At 40.7% G+C, this 18426-nt stretch overlaps 1 protein-coding gene across 1 annotated transcript; it reads left to right on the plus strand.

The window, feature by feature from the left end:
- Window positions 1-8275: 8275 nt before the first annotated feature.
- On the plus strand, window positions 8276-17437 carry Herp (Homocysteine-induced endoplasmic reticulum protein). Its single transcript, XM_077441001.1, has 5 exons — window positions 8276-8709; window positions 14927-15486; window positions 16137-16179; window positions 16264-16508; window positions 16721-17437. Exons 1-5 carry the CDS (start codon window positions 8572-8574, stop codon window positions 17004-17006), a joined length of 1272 nt encoding a protein of 423 aa, XP_077297127.1. The 5' UTR covers window positions 8276-8571; the 3' UTR covers window positions 17007-17437.
- The last annotated feature ends 989 nt before the right edge of the window (window positions 17438-18426 follow it).

The raw sequence follows: 18426 nt of genomic DNA on the forward strand, positions 1-18426 counted from the left end.
CGGCACTGCCATATTCATCAAACACACAATTCAACACAACTTGGCCCCGCGGCCGATCACCACAGGGATAGAACTGACGTCGGTAGAAGTTTGGACTAACACTGGCACCCCACTCATCCTCCACGCAGTTTACAACCCACCAAAACAACACTTACTCACCACAGACTTGGACAAAATATTCAACACTAACAAAGCCACCATTGCCGCAGGCGACCTTAACGCCAAACATTCCAGATGGAACAGTCAAGCCACTAACAATAATGGGAAAATTCTCTTAAGTTATTCCCAACTTTCAAACCCAAAAGTTTCCGTCGTTAAAGTTCCCAGACGAACCCACAAGAATCCCCATTAACTTCAAAGGCAGACCCGATATGTTAGACATCGATCTAACTCAAAATTTTCCGGGCGCGCAGTCCTTGACTGTAGTAAATGATCTTTCTTCCGACCATCACCCGGTCATACTAGAACTCACCAACACACCCGTAACTATAAACCCCATCCTCCGAAGTACCATATCTTGGGAGAAATTCTCAACTCTCCTTCATCACACCGTCACTTACCCCCACTCAATTCACACCACCCAAGAAATAGACTCCGCTATTAACATACTCACGGATGAAATACAGTCAGCCTTAGACGCCAGCACCACCACCACACCCCACTCTCCTCTGCACCCGCAAGCTTTACCCCCCGACATTCGCGATCTTATTCGCCTTAAGAATAGAGCTAGGAAGGCATTCCAAAGGTACAAGGACCCAATCCTCAAACAGCGAATGAACAGACTTCAACAAGACGTTAAAAATGCCTTGTGGGAACTACGAAACGACAACTGGGATACCAAACTCAGAGCGCTAGAAGACGGACATAACGGTTTCTGGAAACTGTCAAAAATCTTCAGAAGCAACGGCAACAGGATCGACAGGATCAAAGTTGGAGATAAGTTCGTCTACTCCACCGCCGATAAAGTGGAAGCCCTAGCCGACAGTCTCCAGGACCAATTCTCTCTCTCAAACTTCAACCTGCAAAGTGACTTTTGCCAAATGGTTGAAAGCTCCGTCAACAGCTACCTCGAAAACCCAGCCTCAGTACCCATTGTCGCCACTTCGCCGCTTGAAGTCCTAAACATCATCAAAACTATCGCCGCCAAAAAGGCCCCTGGCCCTGACGGAATTTCCAACAAAGCTCTAAAAGAACTCCCTCAAAAAGCCATCGCTGCACTCACAGCAATACTAAATGCCACCAACAGAATCTGCTATTTTCCGAGTCAATGGAAACTCGCCAATGTCATTCTTATCAGAAAACCCTACTCGAACCCCTCCCTCGCAACAAGTTACCGACCCATCAGCTTGCTATCCTCACTGAGTAAGATCCTGGAACGGATCTTAATCTCAAACCTCAACAGCGAAATCGCAAAAATTGACCTTCTTCCCAAAACACAATTTGGCTTCAGACCCCAACACTCTGCCGTTCACCAGATTCACAGAGTTGTTGAAACCGTTATAGACGGTTTCGACCACAACATGTCTACTGGAGCAATCTTCCTAGACATTTCCAAAGCCTTCGATAAAGTCTGGCACTCTGGCCTCCTTTACAAAATGATTGCCGCCAACATCACCCCCCACTCAATACGTTCTATCGCATCCTTCCTAAGAGAAAGGAGATTTCAGGTCAAACTCAAGGACCGCATATCAACTCAGTGAGGCATCTCCGCTGGGGTACCCCAAGGCTCCATCCTCGGCCCCACGCTATTCAACCTTTACACACACGACATACCCACTCCTACACATAGGTACACAAACATCGCACAGTATGCCGACGACACGGCCATCTTAGCGAGCTCCGTCGGCCCCAAGGGAGTCTCGCTCGCCCTCCAGAAGTATTCGGACCAACTGGTAGCGTGGTACGATAAATGGCTGATGAAAATCAACCCGGATAAAAGTCAGGCAATATTCTTCTCCAGACGTAAAAAACGGTGCAAACCAGCCAAGCCAGTCATTATAAACGACAAACCAGTCAACTGGACCACGTCTACCCGCTACCTGGGGGTAATAATCGACCGCAAATTAACCTGGAGACCCCACATCACTAACGCGGTGCGTAAAGCTAGGGCAGTTGCGTCAAAGCTTTACCCACTATGCAAACCAAACAGCAAGCTCTCGCTTAAAAACAAGTGCTTGCTGTATAAATCCATCATCCGCCCACAAATCACGTACGCGAGCCCCGTGTGGGCTCACACTACCATCTCCAACAGATCCATACTCAGACTACAGACAATTCAAAACAAATTCTTGCGTGCCACGGGCAACTACGACTGGTGTACAGACTCCAGGGATGTTCAACTCGAGAGCACCCCGGAAGTCGATTTCGTAGAAGCTCGTGGTAAGCGTGGGCGGGGCTGGTTTCCTCCAAGGGATCCACAGGTCGTCGTCTGCGGTCTGGTCTCTGCTGCTGTCGGCTCGGCTCGATGTATATCTCTCTCTCTCTCGTACAGTGTGCGTAAGTGAGGGTGATACGGGACAAAGGCGGGAAATTGAATAGTAATGAAAACAGGTTATAATTCTGTTTGTATGGTGACTGTATTTTATATATATATGTATATACAGAGATCAAGCAGGGGGGACAGAAAAAGGGGGGGGGGGAGTCCGACTTGAAATTAGCGCGCACGTGTTCAAGAGGTTATGGTAACCTCACTCAACCACGTGGCTCCGTGATCTGACTTCGACGAAGAGAGACCAGGAATTCCTCACTTCTCACCGGACGTATACTGAAGCTGTACTTCCAGTATCGTCTGCCGATCAAGGCTGAGCTGATCGGGACTCGGTGGTGGGAACCAACTCGGTAGCGAACAGAGATGTTCACTCGACCGACGCGGAAAACGAATAGAATGCGGGGACGCGCGCTCGGCGCCAATCTCCCTCCAAACCGGCTCCTTTGGTCGTAACGCCACGAAAGCTGACCATGAAGACTTGGTCGGAACATACTCCCCCGTTGGAAGTCAGAGGATCGAATTCCAAAACAAACAAGAATTAATGGTGCACAAGCGACTAATGAAATACACAAAAACCAAGCAAATAAGCAAAAAATAACAACAAAATAAAAAAAACAACACAACAAAATAACCCAGTCAGCAAACAAAATAACATTAGTCCACCGTCAGTTTCCCATCCTACATAAGCAGCTGACTAAGCCGGCAAGAAACAAACAAAAAATAGACAAACAAACAACCAAAACACCAACAAATAACCAACACCAATGCTAGGTAACAATATTGTTCAACCGTTATATGTCCCAATCTATCCTGATAGCTCCATTACAAAGCACCAATCAAACCAACAAGAGAAGCATAAAAGAAAAGCAACTCAAAAACTTTAGTTAAAACACATAAACTGAATCCACAACACAGATACAAACAACGCGCCAACTTTAATGTGGGACGTTATGAACGCTCGCCACACCGTTGCACAAATTCACTGAGTGCTGCTCGACTGGCAGTCGAGCTAATCGCCGGACTGCTCGCTTGGTGTTGCTGATGGAGGAGTAGTAGGACCTACTCCTGTGCCCCTGTCTGCCAGGGGCCGCTGCTGCATGTGCTGGTGTGGTAGCACCCTCGCTCCGGGCTGATCGACCAGATCCTCCTGCTGTTGCGCAACTAGTGGTGCGCCAACTAGGAACTGGCCAGGAGTTATGGGAGCTGGGTTGGGAAGGTCGAAAGATGTGAGGGTTAAAGGGCGCGGATACATTGCGCTTCGGCAAGCGGAATCTTCGTTCCGCGTAAATACGCGATTCGTCCAGGGAACGCGTAACTGTCTTGACTGGACGTCTCGCGCCAAAACAAGATAACGGATCACGACCCGTTGTGTGATGGCAATTCCGAGAATCGCTTGAAACTGTGGGCGCTTCTAGAGAGCCGCCCAATATCCAGCCGAAAGCTGTATTCATCATCGCGATGCGTCCTCCTCTGTCACCGCGTGACTTGGAGGGAACTAAAATGGTACGTTTGCCATTGCGTAACATCGCATGATAGGCGTCGCTGCCTATCACCATATCCACTGTACCGGGAATATCGAATGACGGATCGGCAAGGGGGAGATGAAGCGGCAAATGGCTCCGAATCTCGGACACGTTGCGCGATGGAAGTTAATTCGCGATCTCGGGCATGATTGCGCAATCGAGATCAACACTGGAGCCCTGATTGGGGATGTGCGGTAGAATTCGAATTACCGCGCCACTAGTAATGGACGTCCTATTTGAACCTATTCCTACCAGGTTGACGTCCATCCTTTTCGACTTTAAGGCGAGTCGCCTTCTTAAGTCTTCAGAGATGAGGTTGAGTTCGGAGCCGTTATCTAACAATGCTCGAACCTTGTGCGAACGCCCATCTCCGCCGCGAACTTGTACTTCCACGGTGGATAGCAGGACAGTTCGGGCGTGAGAAGGCGATACGCGTCTCACCGAGTGTAAAACCAACGATGATTTTACGGGTTTGGCGTTCTCTGATTTCTTTGGGCTCCGATAATGTTTGGCCTTATTTGAAGGCGAAGTTTGGTATGGAGTTGAGTCATGTAACATGGTGTGATGGGCATGACCGCATTTGAAGCATCTCTGCTTTGTTTGGCACGCGTGAACTATGTGCCCTGGCCTCAAGCAGTTGAGACATAGTCGACGTTTTATGGCGTTCGACCTACACTCATCACCGCTCATTTGGCGGAATGATGGACAGGCTAGCAGAGAATGACTTCCGCTGCAACTGATGCAGGAGGGGCGTTCCCTCCTCACATGCAGAACTGCTGCCTTCGGATTCGTAATGGTTCTTGGTCGAGGATTCGACTCGCCTTTTAAGACGAAGTCGGCATTTGCCATCGATTGGCACTGAAGCGTCAGAAATTCGATGAGTTTGTGGAATGTGCACTCCTCATGTTTTGGCGCTTGAAGCTCCCATTGTCGAACCGTGTATCGATCGAGCTTCCTAGTGATGCACATGACCAAAATGTCGTCCCAAGTGTCGACCGGAACGCCCAAGTTGGCCAGTGCACGGACGTGCATGTTAAAATCGTCTATGCAGCGATGCAAACTTGCGTAACTATTGGACGCAATTTGTTCCGCGTCCAATATTGCGCGAATGTGGGACTGAACAACAATTTTTTTATTGTTGTAGCGCTGCTCCAGAATGGACCAAGCGCGGGAGAAGGAATCATCAGATAACTCTAAGCCACTGACTACGCGATTGGGTTCTCCTTTTAGGACTGCCAACAAGTATTGGAAACGGGCGAGTTGAGAAGTTTCGCCGGCCATAGCGACCAAGAAGCGTTGTGAGAAAAGGGGCCAATTTTGGACGTTGCCTTCGAAGGTGGGCAACTCCAAACGGGGCAATTTTATTGCCGAATTTGATTGCGATACAGCGGAAATCGTGACGGCAGCGCCACCTACCGGCGACGCGCTCAGTTGCAGCTCCCACAATCTGAGCATTTCCATACATCGTTCGAGGGCGATTAAGTATTCCGTCTCGAACTCGTCAATGACGGACTCGGAGGCCCGAGCCTCCGCTTCGTCCAGCTCGTCAATCTGAGCTTGGACCGATTCGAAATCAGACAACAGAGGTTTAATTATCTCGAGTCTGATTTGGAGCATGGAAATACTAAGATCCCCCTCCAAATGGTTCGCATTTCTCGTTAACCGAGCGCGAATGCTTTTCCGCGTATTCCGAAGTGCTTCCATTTTGGACACGACAAAAATAAACAATGGACACGGGAAAAGAAACAAAATGGCGACCAAAAATCACAACAACAACAGAAAAATGCTAATTACGACCAACCTAGATTAGACGACGTTGACAGACCAGCTCTGGAAGAAATCCGGCTCGAAGGACCAAATGTACAGACTCCAGGGATGTTCAACTCGAGAGCACCCCGGAAGTCGATTTCGTAGAAGCTCGTGGTAAGCGTGGGCGGGGCTGGTTTCCTCCAAGGGATCCACAGGTCGTCGTCTGCGGTCTGGTCTCTGCTGCTGTCGGCTCGGCTCGATGTATATCTCTCTCTCTCTCGTACAGTGTGCGTAAGTGAGGGTGATACGGGACAAAGGCGGGAAATTGAATAGTAATGAAAACAGGTTATAATTCTGTTTGTATGGTGACTGTATTTTATATATATATGTATATACAGAGATCAAGCAGGGGGGACAGAAAAAGGGGGGGGGGGAGTCCGACTTGAAATTAGCGCGCACGTGTTCAAGAGGTTATGGTAACCTCACTCAACCACGTGGCTCCGTGATCTGACTTCGACGAAGAGAGACCAGGAATTCCTCACTTCTCACCGGACGTATACTGAAGCTGTACTTCCAGTATCGTCTGCCGATCAAGGCTGAGCTGATCGGGACTCGGTGGTGGGAACCAACTCGGTAGCGAACAGAGATGTTCACTCGACCGACGCGGAAAACGAATAGAATGCGGGGACGCGCGCTCGGCGCCGATCTCCCTCCAAACCGGCTCCTTTGGTCGTAACGCCACGAAAGCTGACCATGAAGACTTGGTCGGAACAACTGGTACACAAGAAACACTATAATTCACAATGACCTAAGCATTGACTACCTCGACAAACACGTACACAAACTTGCCGTGAACTACTTCAAGTCTCTCGGCAAAATAGACAATCCCCTGATCAATTCCCTCAGTGTGACCAAACTCACGTCCAATCAAAGACCCATCGACATTCTGAAGATGGGTATAGGCTAAAATAGCACCCAATTTAATTAACCAGACTCAACCACCTCCAAACGGTCCATACCCGTTAACCACCCACTAACACACTAACCCCAACAGTATCCCACAGATGATGCACTAATTTTGCTTAGTGTTCCAGATCGACAAACACCCCACAAGCGAGCAGCCGCCAGCCCGCACCACAAACATCACCGAGAGTCCGATCCCATACAACACGTTCGATGGATAGGTTAAGGAGTGGCACTCCCTATAAACTATCGTTAAAACGCAGCCACAAAGAAGCAACGCCAGTCGACCCACAGCAGCAAGCGTCGACACACAGCAGCAGACCAGAGACCTTCTGAACATAGCCGAACGCCGAGCCAGCAACACACTGCCGCATCCAGAGACCTTCTGAACATAGCCGAACAACGAGCCAGCAACAGACTGCCGCATCCAGAGACCTTCTGAACATAGCCGAACGAACGAGCCAGCAACACACTGCCGCATCCAAAGACCTTCTGAACATAGCCGAACAACGAGCCAGCAACACACTGCCGCATCCAGAGACCTTCTGAACATAGCCGAACGCCGAGCCAGCAACACACTGCCGCATCCAGAGACCTTCTGAACATAGCCGAACGCCGAGCCAGCAACACACTGCCGCATCCAGAGACCTTCTGAACATAGCCGAACGCCGAGCCAGCAACACACTGCCGCATCCAGAGACCTTCTGAACATAGCCGAACGCCGAGCCAGCAACACACTGCCGCATCCAGAGACCTTCTGAACATAGCCGAACAACGAGCCAGCAACACACTGCCGCATCCAGAGACCTTCTGAACATAGCCGAATGCCGAGCCAGCAACACACTGCCGCATCCAGAGACCTTCTGAACATAGCCGAACAACGAGCCAGCAACACACTGCCGCATCCAGAGACCTTCTGAACATAGCCGAATGCCGAGCCAGCGACACTCTACCATATCCAGAGACTGCTGAACGACATACTTTTGCCCAAATATTCTAATACCTTTGTACAATATTTAGGCAAACAATAAAACTTTATTAAAACAAGCACAACAGTGTTTCGTTAGGCTGGGATACGGTCAAAACATCCTACCCCGCCTACAGTAACGAGAACTTGAGTGCCAAATATTGTGTATTCGCGATTTTCATGGCAAAAAATGTCTTTGTGACCACCGTCCAATTACCGTCAGAAATGCCCGCGCAAGTGAGTGAAGCCCGAAGACGCGAGCCGTAAGAGCGCAACCAACGGCCATGAGGGCTTTTAGCTCAAACAAGAATCAAATTTGACGATTGTTCTCCAAGTACATGGTGATACGTTTGCAATAGTAAACGGATTTATTAAGCAAAAAGCGATCCCACGCACGTCACTAAAATCTCGATGACGGAATATCTCGCCGATACAATATTTCGCATGATTGATGGAATTTTTGGGTGCCAGACGTGCGCGAGATCGCTTTTTGTGAAACATCCACCGAACCGTTTGCAATGACACGGTGTGGCGAAAAGGCGTTTATTTTGGTATATTGTTATAGAGAGGCGTGGAGGGGTATAGGGGGTCGAGGGGGTCAGGGGGAGTGATAAACGTCAGTGCTCGCGGCCAATCGCAGGCGGCCAGCTGGGAAATAACACGGAGACCGTTCGCCGTTCGCCGTTCGCCGTTCGCCATTCGCCATTCGGAGAGATCTCTCTTTGTACCTTTCGTCTCCTCCTCCTTCTCCTGTCAAAGCCTCGCCACCTCGCCCCGCGTCCCGGCTCGGACCCACCAAGGTTTCGGTGAACACCACACACCACACATCACACATCACACATCACACATCACACCGGCCACTCGAAGAGCGAAGAACGAAGATGGAGGAGTCGTTGGGAGTGACTCTGATAGTGAAGGCGCCCAACCAGCAAGTGGCCGACCAGACCATCCGCTGTCAACCGCACTGGACCATCCGCAGGCTCAAAGGACATCTCTCCGAAGTGTACCCCTGCAAACCGGTCGGTAAACCTTCACACCCCCACCCTCCTCCCCCCCACCTACCCCGCTCTTTCGCGCAATTTCCATTTCCGGTTGATACTGTCACAATCGCTCCTACTGGGTTTTACCTAATTGTTCTCAATGTTATGACCTTTTGACCCCCTGACGTGTGCGATTTATTTGTTGACGAATTCGAAAGTGAAGTGACACTAGACTGTTTCTGCACTCTCTTTACACCCCTTTTCAATGATATGTATATCTGTTCGGTGAGAAGAATTAACAGCTTCTCGTATACAATACTATATGTATCTACGTACATATATTTATTCACTTTTTATGAAATCATTTATTCACATCAGAGTCGTTCAAATCAAACGAACTTTGATAATAGTGACAACTACTGGTTACATTTTATGCATTTGTTTTTATATATTCTACATACTATATAGAAAAAGTACAATTCTGAATTGTTTTGTTTTCACTTTTTATTGATGAGTAATGTGAAATTCCTATTCCAATGTAGAAAAAGATTGTCGATTCTTAGTGTACAAATTGCTTTGTTGTTTTTTTTTGCAATTTTTTTACAGCTAAATCTATTCTATATACTATTTATACACTTTTAATCTTTGTTATGAGACATGTATCATTCAGAAGACAGTCATCGGTTGAAAAAAATAATACAAAGAAAATATGTAAATTTGATTGTAACCTTTCCTTTCCTGCTTTAAATGCATGTTTTGACTTTGAATTACTAATTTCATTAAGTCAATGCTAGTATGTTAATTTGTAAATCAATATATATATATATATATATATATATATATATATATATATATATATATATATATATATATATATATATATATATATATATATATATATATATATATATATATATACATATATAGGTAAACTAATTATCATTCCTGAGACCCCATAACTCGATTTTAAATAAGACTATATCTCGGAATAGTTCATAATAGTCGGAACTGAATAAAACAAAATTGAATAGATATCTGAAGACCATAAAAATTATGACTTAAAATGTGACGATAATCTTCGCGATTGATAAAACTTATAAATCCCATAAAAATTTTGCGTCACACTAAATGAAATACGAATAATAATGGGTTCGATTTAACGGTGCATTTAATAAAATTAACTTTTCTTAAAACGAATAATTTAAAATTATATAGCATAAAAATTACGCAATTAATAAATATGTTTGTGTTAAATAAAAAAATGTTTCGATCTTTTTGCGCGCAGTTAAATGTAGAATTGAAAAACTGCCACGGTTTGAACTATAACAAACTGTTGCAGTTTAATTCATAAATTCTTAACTCACGAGCTAAGAATTTGTGAATCTGGTTGCGTTGATATTAAGCATGAAGAGGTCGCCAGGTTCCATACCGTGAGCCGACCTCGATTGAAAAGAATTTATTCCGAGTATAATCTTAAATGCTGCTTGCTTTGTCAGACTTGGATATTTGTGACTCCAATTCGATCGTTTCCTATCAGAGTTTGCCAATTTATCTGATTTCATTGGAAGCCCCTAGGTTCCTCCATCAAATTGGCATAAACCATCCTACCCCACCACTATTTGAATATTATTTCAAAAATATATTATCTATAACAAAGATGACCCGCTAATTCTTATATATAATATCGCTATTCTATCTGTCTGTGTCTGTCTGAGATAACGCTCGCCGTACTATAATAGTCGTTTCGATCCGATAAACATATGTACGTCACAGCTAAACCACTGCCAAAACGTATATACGAATACAATAACAAAAGCAAAAAACTTCTACATATATATACTATTTGCTTCCTCTTGGCAGAGAATTTTCCGCCATCTATTGAAAATTTATTTAATTAATTAATTTTTATATTGTTTTATATTGTTTACATATAGGTAGGTTGGCAGTTTTTACCTTTTTGTCATATTAAACAATTACTATATTTATGAGTTATGTATTTGAAAAAAATTCGACACATTTCTTTTAATTTTTATTTATTTAATAACTTAATATGCCAACACCCATGCGATGATATGTCATCGGGTACAATACTAGTATATATACATATATAATAGCGCTATTCTGTGTCACTTTGTGTGCATCTGTGTGCGATAACGCTCGCCATACTACATATAATAGTCGTATCGATTCGACATATTTACGCCACAGCCAAAACACTGCCAACAAAACGTACGAATATAATACAAACATAATAACAGATCAACAAAAAAATTCAATATACAATACACTGTTTGCTACCAATGTTTCCTCTAGGGCAATAAGTCTCTGAGCATTTAGCGCCATCTATTGAATATTCATTTAATTAATTAATTTTTCTATTGTTTATATGTCGGTAGGTAGGTAGTTTTTACCACTTTTTTTTCATATTAAAAAATTAAATATAAATATTAAATCAAATATATTTAAAGGCGGTCTCCGTGACGAGACAGAATGTTAAATGACAGAAAACGCAAATATCGGAAGGCAAAGATCGAAAATCGAAAGATCTTAAGTCGAAAGATCAAAAAAAATGGTGCATGGTAAACGGTACATACTCACTTAAATGCGCGAGCAGGATATAACAGGAACAAGAGGAACAGGCTTTTTTACGCGCGCAGAATACGGGTTGCTTCCATCAGGTAAGTTTAGTTGTTTCCATCGATTCAATAGAAAAATATACATACATATTGATAGATTTCAATTTAACATCGTAACAATTACATGCAGAGAAATGTAATAGTAATAGAAGTGGCTTTAGGTGTTCTTTTGTTGTCAAGTGACATTCTGTCCACGGACAGATCTAAATAATTTTAGCATCAGTCGTATTTGACGCTTGGTGCTCGACGTATGTCCGATAAAAACTTCTCTGTTTGTTTATATTACTCGCAAGATGGGCAAGCATCGGTAAAAATTGCACAACACATTCAAAAACACACAATAAACAACATGGGACACATTTTTACAAGTAAATTGATCCGATTGTATTCCGTGCGATGTAGCGTATTTATAGAGACGTACCGCGTAAAATCGACAACAATTATTTATTCGTAAGGGCCCCTCTATTCTTATTACATGTATTTATTTTGACAATTTGTTTTTATCAAGGACGATCAACATCAGTATCAATATGCTATTATCACCGAATAATGATATAGCATTGTCGTTTTAAATTGCTTTTTATTTACGCCCTGAATGTGTTTTGTCAGTAAAAAAAAATGTACTCTTGACAATGCCAATAAAAACCGGTCGTTTTCAATTATATTTGATGCAGAGAAAGTTAATTTTTTTTAAATTTCATTTTGACGCGACTCGATTGCATCATGCGTTTGTATCTATGTATGTATTATATATCATTAAGCTGTGCTAGTCCTCTTTTTTCGTATTGTTTTCATTACATTCGTCATCATTATTAAGAAATCGATTAATTGTGTATTGTCCTGAACTACGTTATATGCTATTTATGTCTGGTTTATCTACACATTTCATGTACAACAGCTGATTAGACGAAAATCGATAACAACTACATATGTATGTACGTACGTAAACTCACATCAAATCGCTCATATAATACATACACGTCTGATATCGTTTATTTTCATTTTGCTTCGGATTCTTTATTTGTTCAAAATTATGTTTCACTTTCACCTGTGTATACAAATATATTACTTTTCGTACCAAAATTTTCGTCAAAACCAGATCTTTTGCGTTGTATAATAACTGGTCTATTGGAAGGAAAGTTCGCTGTTGAATATTTTGAGATACTTAATGCTAATTTCAATATGAAAATGGATTTCTTTTTACATATAAAAATAATTAATTATTAATTATTTTTAATTTGAGATTGTCCATGTTCTATGTTTTTCCACTCGTTCATTTTTTGTTCAACCCAAAGTTGTCATATTATTTACTAGCATTAATACATAAATACGGCTCGGTGGTTGCGTTTATGTTTAGCACCGAGAGGTTACCGGGCTCGATCCCGTGCTAATCTTTAATACTGCTGGTCAGGCTTGGATATTTGGTACTCCAAGTTGATCGTTTCTTATCAGAGTTTGCCAATTTATCTGATTTTATTGTTGAAACGGTTCCTCCATCAAATTGGCAAAATCCATCCTACCCGCTATGTCACAAATATCTGAATTTGATTTATGTACAATATGTAAAAAATTATGTACAAGTCTAAATCCATGGATGTCTCTATGGATTAATTAATTGGTAATTTTGTGTTCTTCAGCCTTTCGAAATACAGCGTAATAAAAATGCTGCAATGTTTGTAATTAATTGTCTAGGAAGGCGCATTGGGTCTTCCTCTTGGGCCTTCCTGGTATATATCTATTTAAAATAAATATAAAATAAATCATATGTGCCATATCGGGAATTACCCCCCAAGTCGACATATGTACATATATGGTTAGATTATTTTTATACATACGTACTAACAATTTTTTAAACAACAGTGCATAGAATACAATATAGACATATATGGACAATCTACAAATTTTTTGATACTCGATTAGATTGATACTAGGTAGCGTGTTTTTATAAGTTTCAACAAATTCGAGATACTATTGTTGCGTAACGGGTGGGTTCAGGATCCAAATGAAAAGCCAAAGTCGCTTTACAACATTTAGTCAACACCCACAAAACCGTTGCTGACTTCAGAATATCTGATCTAGCTTGTGTACCTCCTTATAAAGGACAAGTTGCGCAGCACAGCTTCCCCAATCCGTTGGTGTGTCTATTGTCTAGGCACTTAAGTTCGGGCACTTACTGAGTCGCGTTAGCCTAATCCGTGGTCTCTACTTTTTACCTACGAATCTTTTACCACTTAGACAGTGGATATTCTCTCTCTCATGTTCCCACGTTACACTATTATCGTATTAATTCGAATTTGAGAGAAACTGGGCGAAGGATACAGATTTATCGGATCCGTCACAACAATTACGCTGGAAATATCAGAAAATTTACTAGGAAACAGTCGATCTGTGTTTTAATAACCACAAGATCTCACCAGCGGCGAATTTGGCCAGGACTTAAACCCACAACCTCTCTACTGGTATACAATAGCCCTACCAGTGCACAACGATGTGGCTTTTGAATTTATATATCAACTGTCTGAGTGCCGTGGTCATTTCTATCGTCTGGGATCCGGTGAACGATCTACCTCCACTCCTTCTGGTCTTGTGTCAAGTTGAAAGCAGCGATTAGGAACGAACCCGTCACTTCTTCAATTTGATCTGACCCATCTTATGGGAGACCGTCTTCTCGTTCGCCTTCCCTCTAGTGTTCCGGTGACTACCATCTTCTCTAGACTCTCCAAATCCTTTCTGGCAACCTGGTCAAAGTAGGAAAGAATCCCTTTTCTACATGTTGTGGAGATTTTCTCTGAAACTGTCAGCTCTTTGTGTATGGAGATGTTCTTGCGTTTTGTGGTCTCCAGCCTCCACATTTCGAAGGCATCTAACATGTCCTTTTCTCTCTTTTTTGGCGTCCATATCTCGACTCGACATACAATGCACTGGAGATCACCAGTAATCACACCAGACAGATTTTCGTTTTTTTTCACTGTATCTAGAACGGTTTTTCCATATCTTCGTCAGACTAATCATCGCCATTCCTATTCTTCTGTGGACTAAATCATATTTATTGTAATTACATTGAGTATACCAAAATTAATGATAATTGAATTAAATCTGATCAGATTCATATCGATTACACTAGGTGTATTGATTTAATTGCTTGTTTTTTTTCTACGTGCACTTATGATACAGTTGCGTAGGAGTAGATTTTGGATTTATATCTAATACCAAAGCTGCTTCACACAAGAGGTCCACACGGGACAGTCGCTCACTGTTGCGTAGGAGTGGATTCAAGATTTTAATCGAACACCAAAGCTGCTTCACAGCATTTATTCTTCTGATTCAAGAGGTCCACCTGGGACAGCCACTCGCTTGAGGGTGCTATGATTCACACTGTGTACCTCGTTTGAAAGGGCAGGTTGCAGTACAGCCTCTGTGGTCGGTGAAGCCAATTTGGCGTGTCCATTATCTGGACACATACATGTCTTGTTGGACTAATCTGGCGTGCCTATTGTTTATGCACGCCGATCCAGACTTGTCTTTATTTACCTTGTCTACTTTTGGTCTGGTTCAGACTTGTCCCAAACGCTACAGTACAATTGTTGAACACAAATTCATATTATATTTTTGTATTACAGAAATCTGAAGAACAGAAACTGATATACTCGGGTCAACTGTTATCAGACACTGTGGTTTTAAAAGACGTCCTCAGAAAGTACGAAGGGCAAGACACTCATACGGTCCACTTAGTATGCACATCTCCTCAAGCGAAATATGGCATTCCTCCTAAGCCGAAGCCGGCACCGTCCACGTCTGGCGCATCATCACAAGCCCGGCCAACTCGCGACACTCAGTCGGTTCCCATTTCGAGTAACACGAGCAGCACCGATGGCCTCAGACATCGGAGCGTCGGTGAAACATCATCGATTGAAAATAGACAAGATAATGCCAACAACGCAAACGCGCCCAATCCGCAAAACCCCTACTCATACAATCCGTACACCTCGTACTATTGGAATCAAGAGCAAATTGACGCTTGGAACACGCAGATGAATCATTGGGCTGCAGCGGGCTATAATGCGTATCCGACTGGCACGACAAACACTCCGAATCTACCCAACATGGATCCGATGATGTTCGCTGCCCAAGTCGCTTGGATGCAGCAGATGAGAATGCAGCAAATGCAACAGTATTATGTGTAAGATTTTTTACTGATTATTATTATTGTAAAAGATATAGACTGTGGTGTCATCCAATTTCCGTGATAAATGGGTTTCTCAAAAAAAAAAAAATCTTCCAGTAGGTATTTTAGTTACAAAAACCATTTACATCTATAGATATACATACATATAAATATAAATCTTATATATAATTTTGAAAGAGACTTTGTATGTAACTATTGTTGATTCGTAGAAAAACAAATGAATATTCAAATAAATTTAAATAAAATAAAACTTCAAATAAATTTAATAAAATGTTTACTATTAGATTGGCCATGTTTAAGCGGTTTATATTACAAATACCGAGCGAAGCCAGGTAAAAACACTAGTAATATATAAATGTAGATTAAAATTTACATATGTAATATATATTTGCATACTAATGCATAATTTCTGAATATCTGATGATTATCTTCGATTGAATTCTTATCGGTATTAATTTATTTGTAGCAATTAGAACTTACATTGAAATTAATATAACACAAATTATTTTGGGAATTAAAAATAAATAAATAATAAATGGAGATAAAAGATTAATAAATTTAAATGTTAAATTTTGAATAGAGTTTCCGGAAATCTGCTGGATATTGTTTATCATTTTTAATGAATGTACGTTGAATATTTTCAGAGGTAACTTTGCCGGTCCTCAAGTCTATCCTCCAAACCAACAGGTATTAGGATATTTCAATTAAATAAACATATCAATGTAATCAAAAGTTTTTTTAATTAATCGTAAACGTCTTTATTGTGTATAGGTTCCTGGATTTAATACAGAACAAGTATACGGAAACATTCAAGATAACCAAGAGGTTCACCAGCCCGTACACCAACAAGAGCCTGTAAACAATGCTAACAACGATGGCAATGATCAAGATAATCGAGATTGGCTAGATTGGTTCTACAATTTCAGTCGAATTTTAGTGATGGCTTCAATTGTATACTTTTATTCGAGCCCTATGAGATTTTTAATCGTTCTCATCTTAGGAACAACTATATATTTGTAAGTATGAACAGATAGAACTCAAATTTAATATACTTAATTACTCAATATGGATGTAGCTCTGCAAGAAAGATGGGAAGGTTGAATATTTTTTATACGTCTACCTATATAATAAATTTGTATTCCCTTGTACATTTTGACAGATTTATTTCGAATTAAATATGATTGTATTACATATTTTTGTACATTATGGATTATTTCTTTTGTGGTAGATTTCAAACTGGTTACTTCACGATCAGAGTCAATAATAATAATCACAACGAACAGCGGCAAGATATTGCCGACAACATCAACAACAACTATCAACAACCCGCCGATAATAACAACGAGCAAGTGCAGAACAATGCCGCGCTAGAGCCAGACGCCTCAAACCAAGATAACACCGTGGCCAACAATCAAGTGGTCAATGAAGATTCATTTTTCACCATAACGTGGACAGCGTTCACGTCATTTTTCACCTCGCTCATACCTGAAACACCAAATGCTATTCGGAATTGATTTTCTTAAATTCGATGACGAAATTATTTTAATACTAAAGTTCAGCAAAACTGCTGAAAATTTTATTTTTAATTGTCAATGCGTTAAGCTAAATTGAGTATGTGTTAAATGTTATATGTGTTGTTGGTATTAAAATATGTTATCTAACATACATACAAATCTAAGTATATTTATTGGAACTATTTTTTTTTTTGTATATTAAGTAAGTTACATATATGTACGTGAGTTCCCAAATCATTTTCATTTGAAGCACTTGGAGTTATAGCTCTTGCGAATTCATTACTGTGCATTAACATTAAATCTTATCAAAGATTACATATTTTTTCAATTTGCCATACGAACCTTGTAAATAGATTAACTTGTATATTACATATTGGCTTTACACTTTTTATTTATTTTGAGATGTTTTAATAAAATGAGATATTCACATGATCTGATCGATAATTCTAGATTTTTGTGGCAAATTTATATAATATATACATATATATATATATATATATATATATAGAATAATTTTATTCCTATATTAATTAGCATGTGATACTTATATTATGTATGCTTCATTCTGTGATCAAATGGACGTATAAATCTAGTGGATTTGAAATTCATTGCTTAAATAATTTAACTGTCATACAATATTGTTGAATATTATCACTGCTTTTGTAAAATATGATTTTTTTATTATAAATGTCTATATGTATTGTAGAAAATCACTAAATATTATGTTCATTGAACGTTTAATAAGCCTTTGCGAATAATGTTTTTGTGTTTTTTTCTTTCCTCTTAACCAAAGCTGAAAATTGTTACTTTAAAATTTACCTAAATTTATTTTTTGCTTTATTAGTTTTATCATTTGGCTTTTCGTTGTATGTACAAAATAGTTAATGTTATATAATATATATGTATTAAAATCTATATAGTGATGTCTTTGTCGAATGGTGCCAAAATTGAATACAATGTGTGTAATAGTAGCATTGAACTTTTGAGACTATTATATTATAATATATAAAAGCAAATAGTCATAAACTCATGCTGACATCTATTAAAGTTGAGTGCCATTAAGACAAAGACATTCTACATATATAGCTGTATATAAAAATATGCATAAATGTGTGTATCTACACGGTCGTGCGTCTTAAGCATTGTTTGTGTTAATATACTTACATAGTATTTCAGAAATGTATTAAACTAAATTTTGGATTATGTTATTATTGTGTATATTCAAATTATTTGATTCAAATAATTTTTTAAAAAATATTTGCACGTCTTTTAATTATCCTTAATACGTTTTTGTTACTGTTTTGTCTTTAATAAGTATGATGAATGAATTTCGTTGAATAGAAAAGTACCCCGAAGCTTGTTTCATTCTTTCTATAAATAATATTTTTTTACATACATACATCTATGTATGGTATCTAGG

Source organism: Arctopsyche grandis, chromosome 1, assembly GCF_051622035.1.
Source record: "Arctopsyche grandis isolate Sample6627 chromosome 1, ASM5162203v2, whole genome shotgun sequence".
NCBI classification, from domain to species: domain Eukaryota; kingdom Metazoa; phylum Arthropoda; class Insecta; order Trichoptera; family Hydropsychidae; genus Arctopsyche; species Arctopsyche grandis.

Bases quoted from the DNA above. Each gene is read 5' to 3' on its own strand.
- Herp (XM_077441001.1), top strand. From the start codon at position 8,572: ATGGAGGAGTCGTTGGGAGTGACTCTGATAGTGAAGGCGCCCAACCAG. The intron at 15,487-16,136 runs GTAAGATTTTTT...GAATATTTTCAG, and splicing joins CAAATGCAACAGTATTATGT to AGGTAACTTTGCCGGTCCTC. The intron at 16,180-16,263 runs GTATTAGGATAT...TATTGTGTATAG, and splicing joins TCTATCCTCCAAACCAACAG to GTTCCTGGATTTAATACAGA.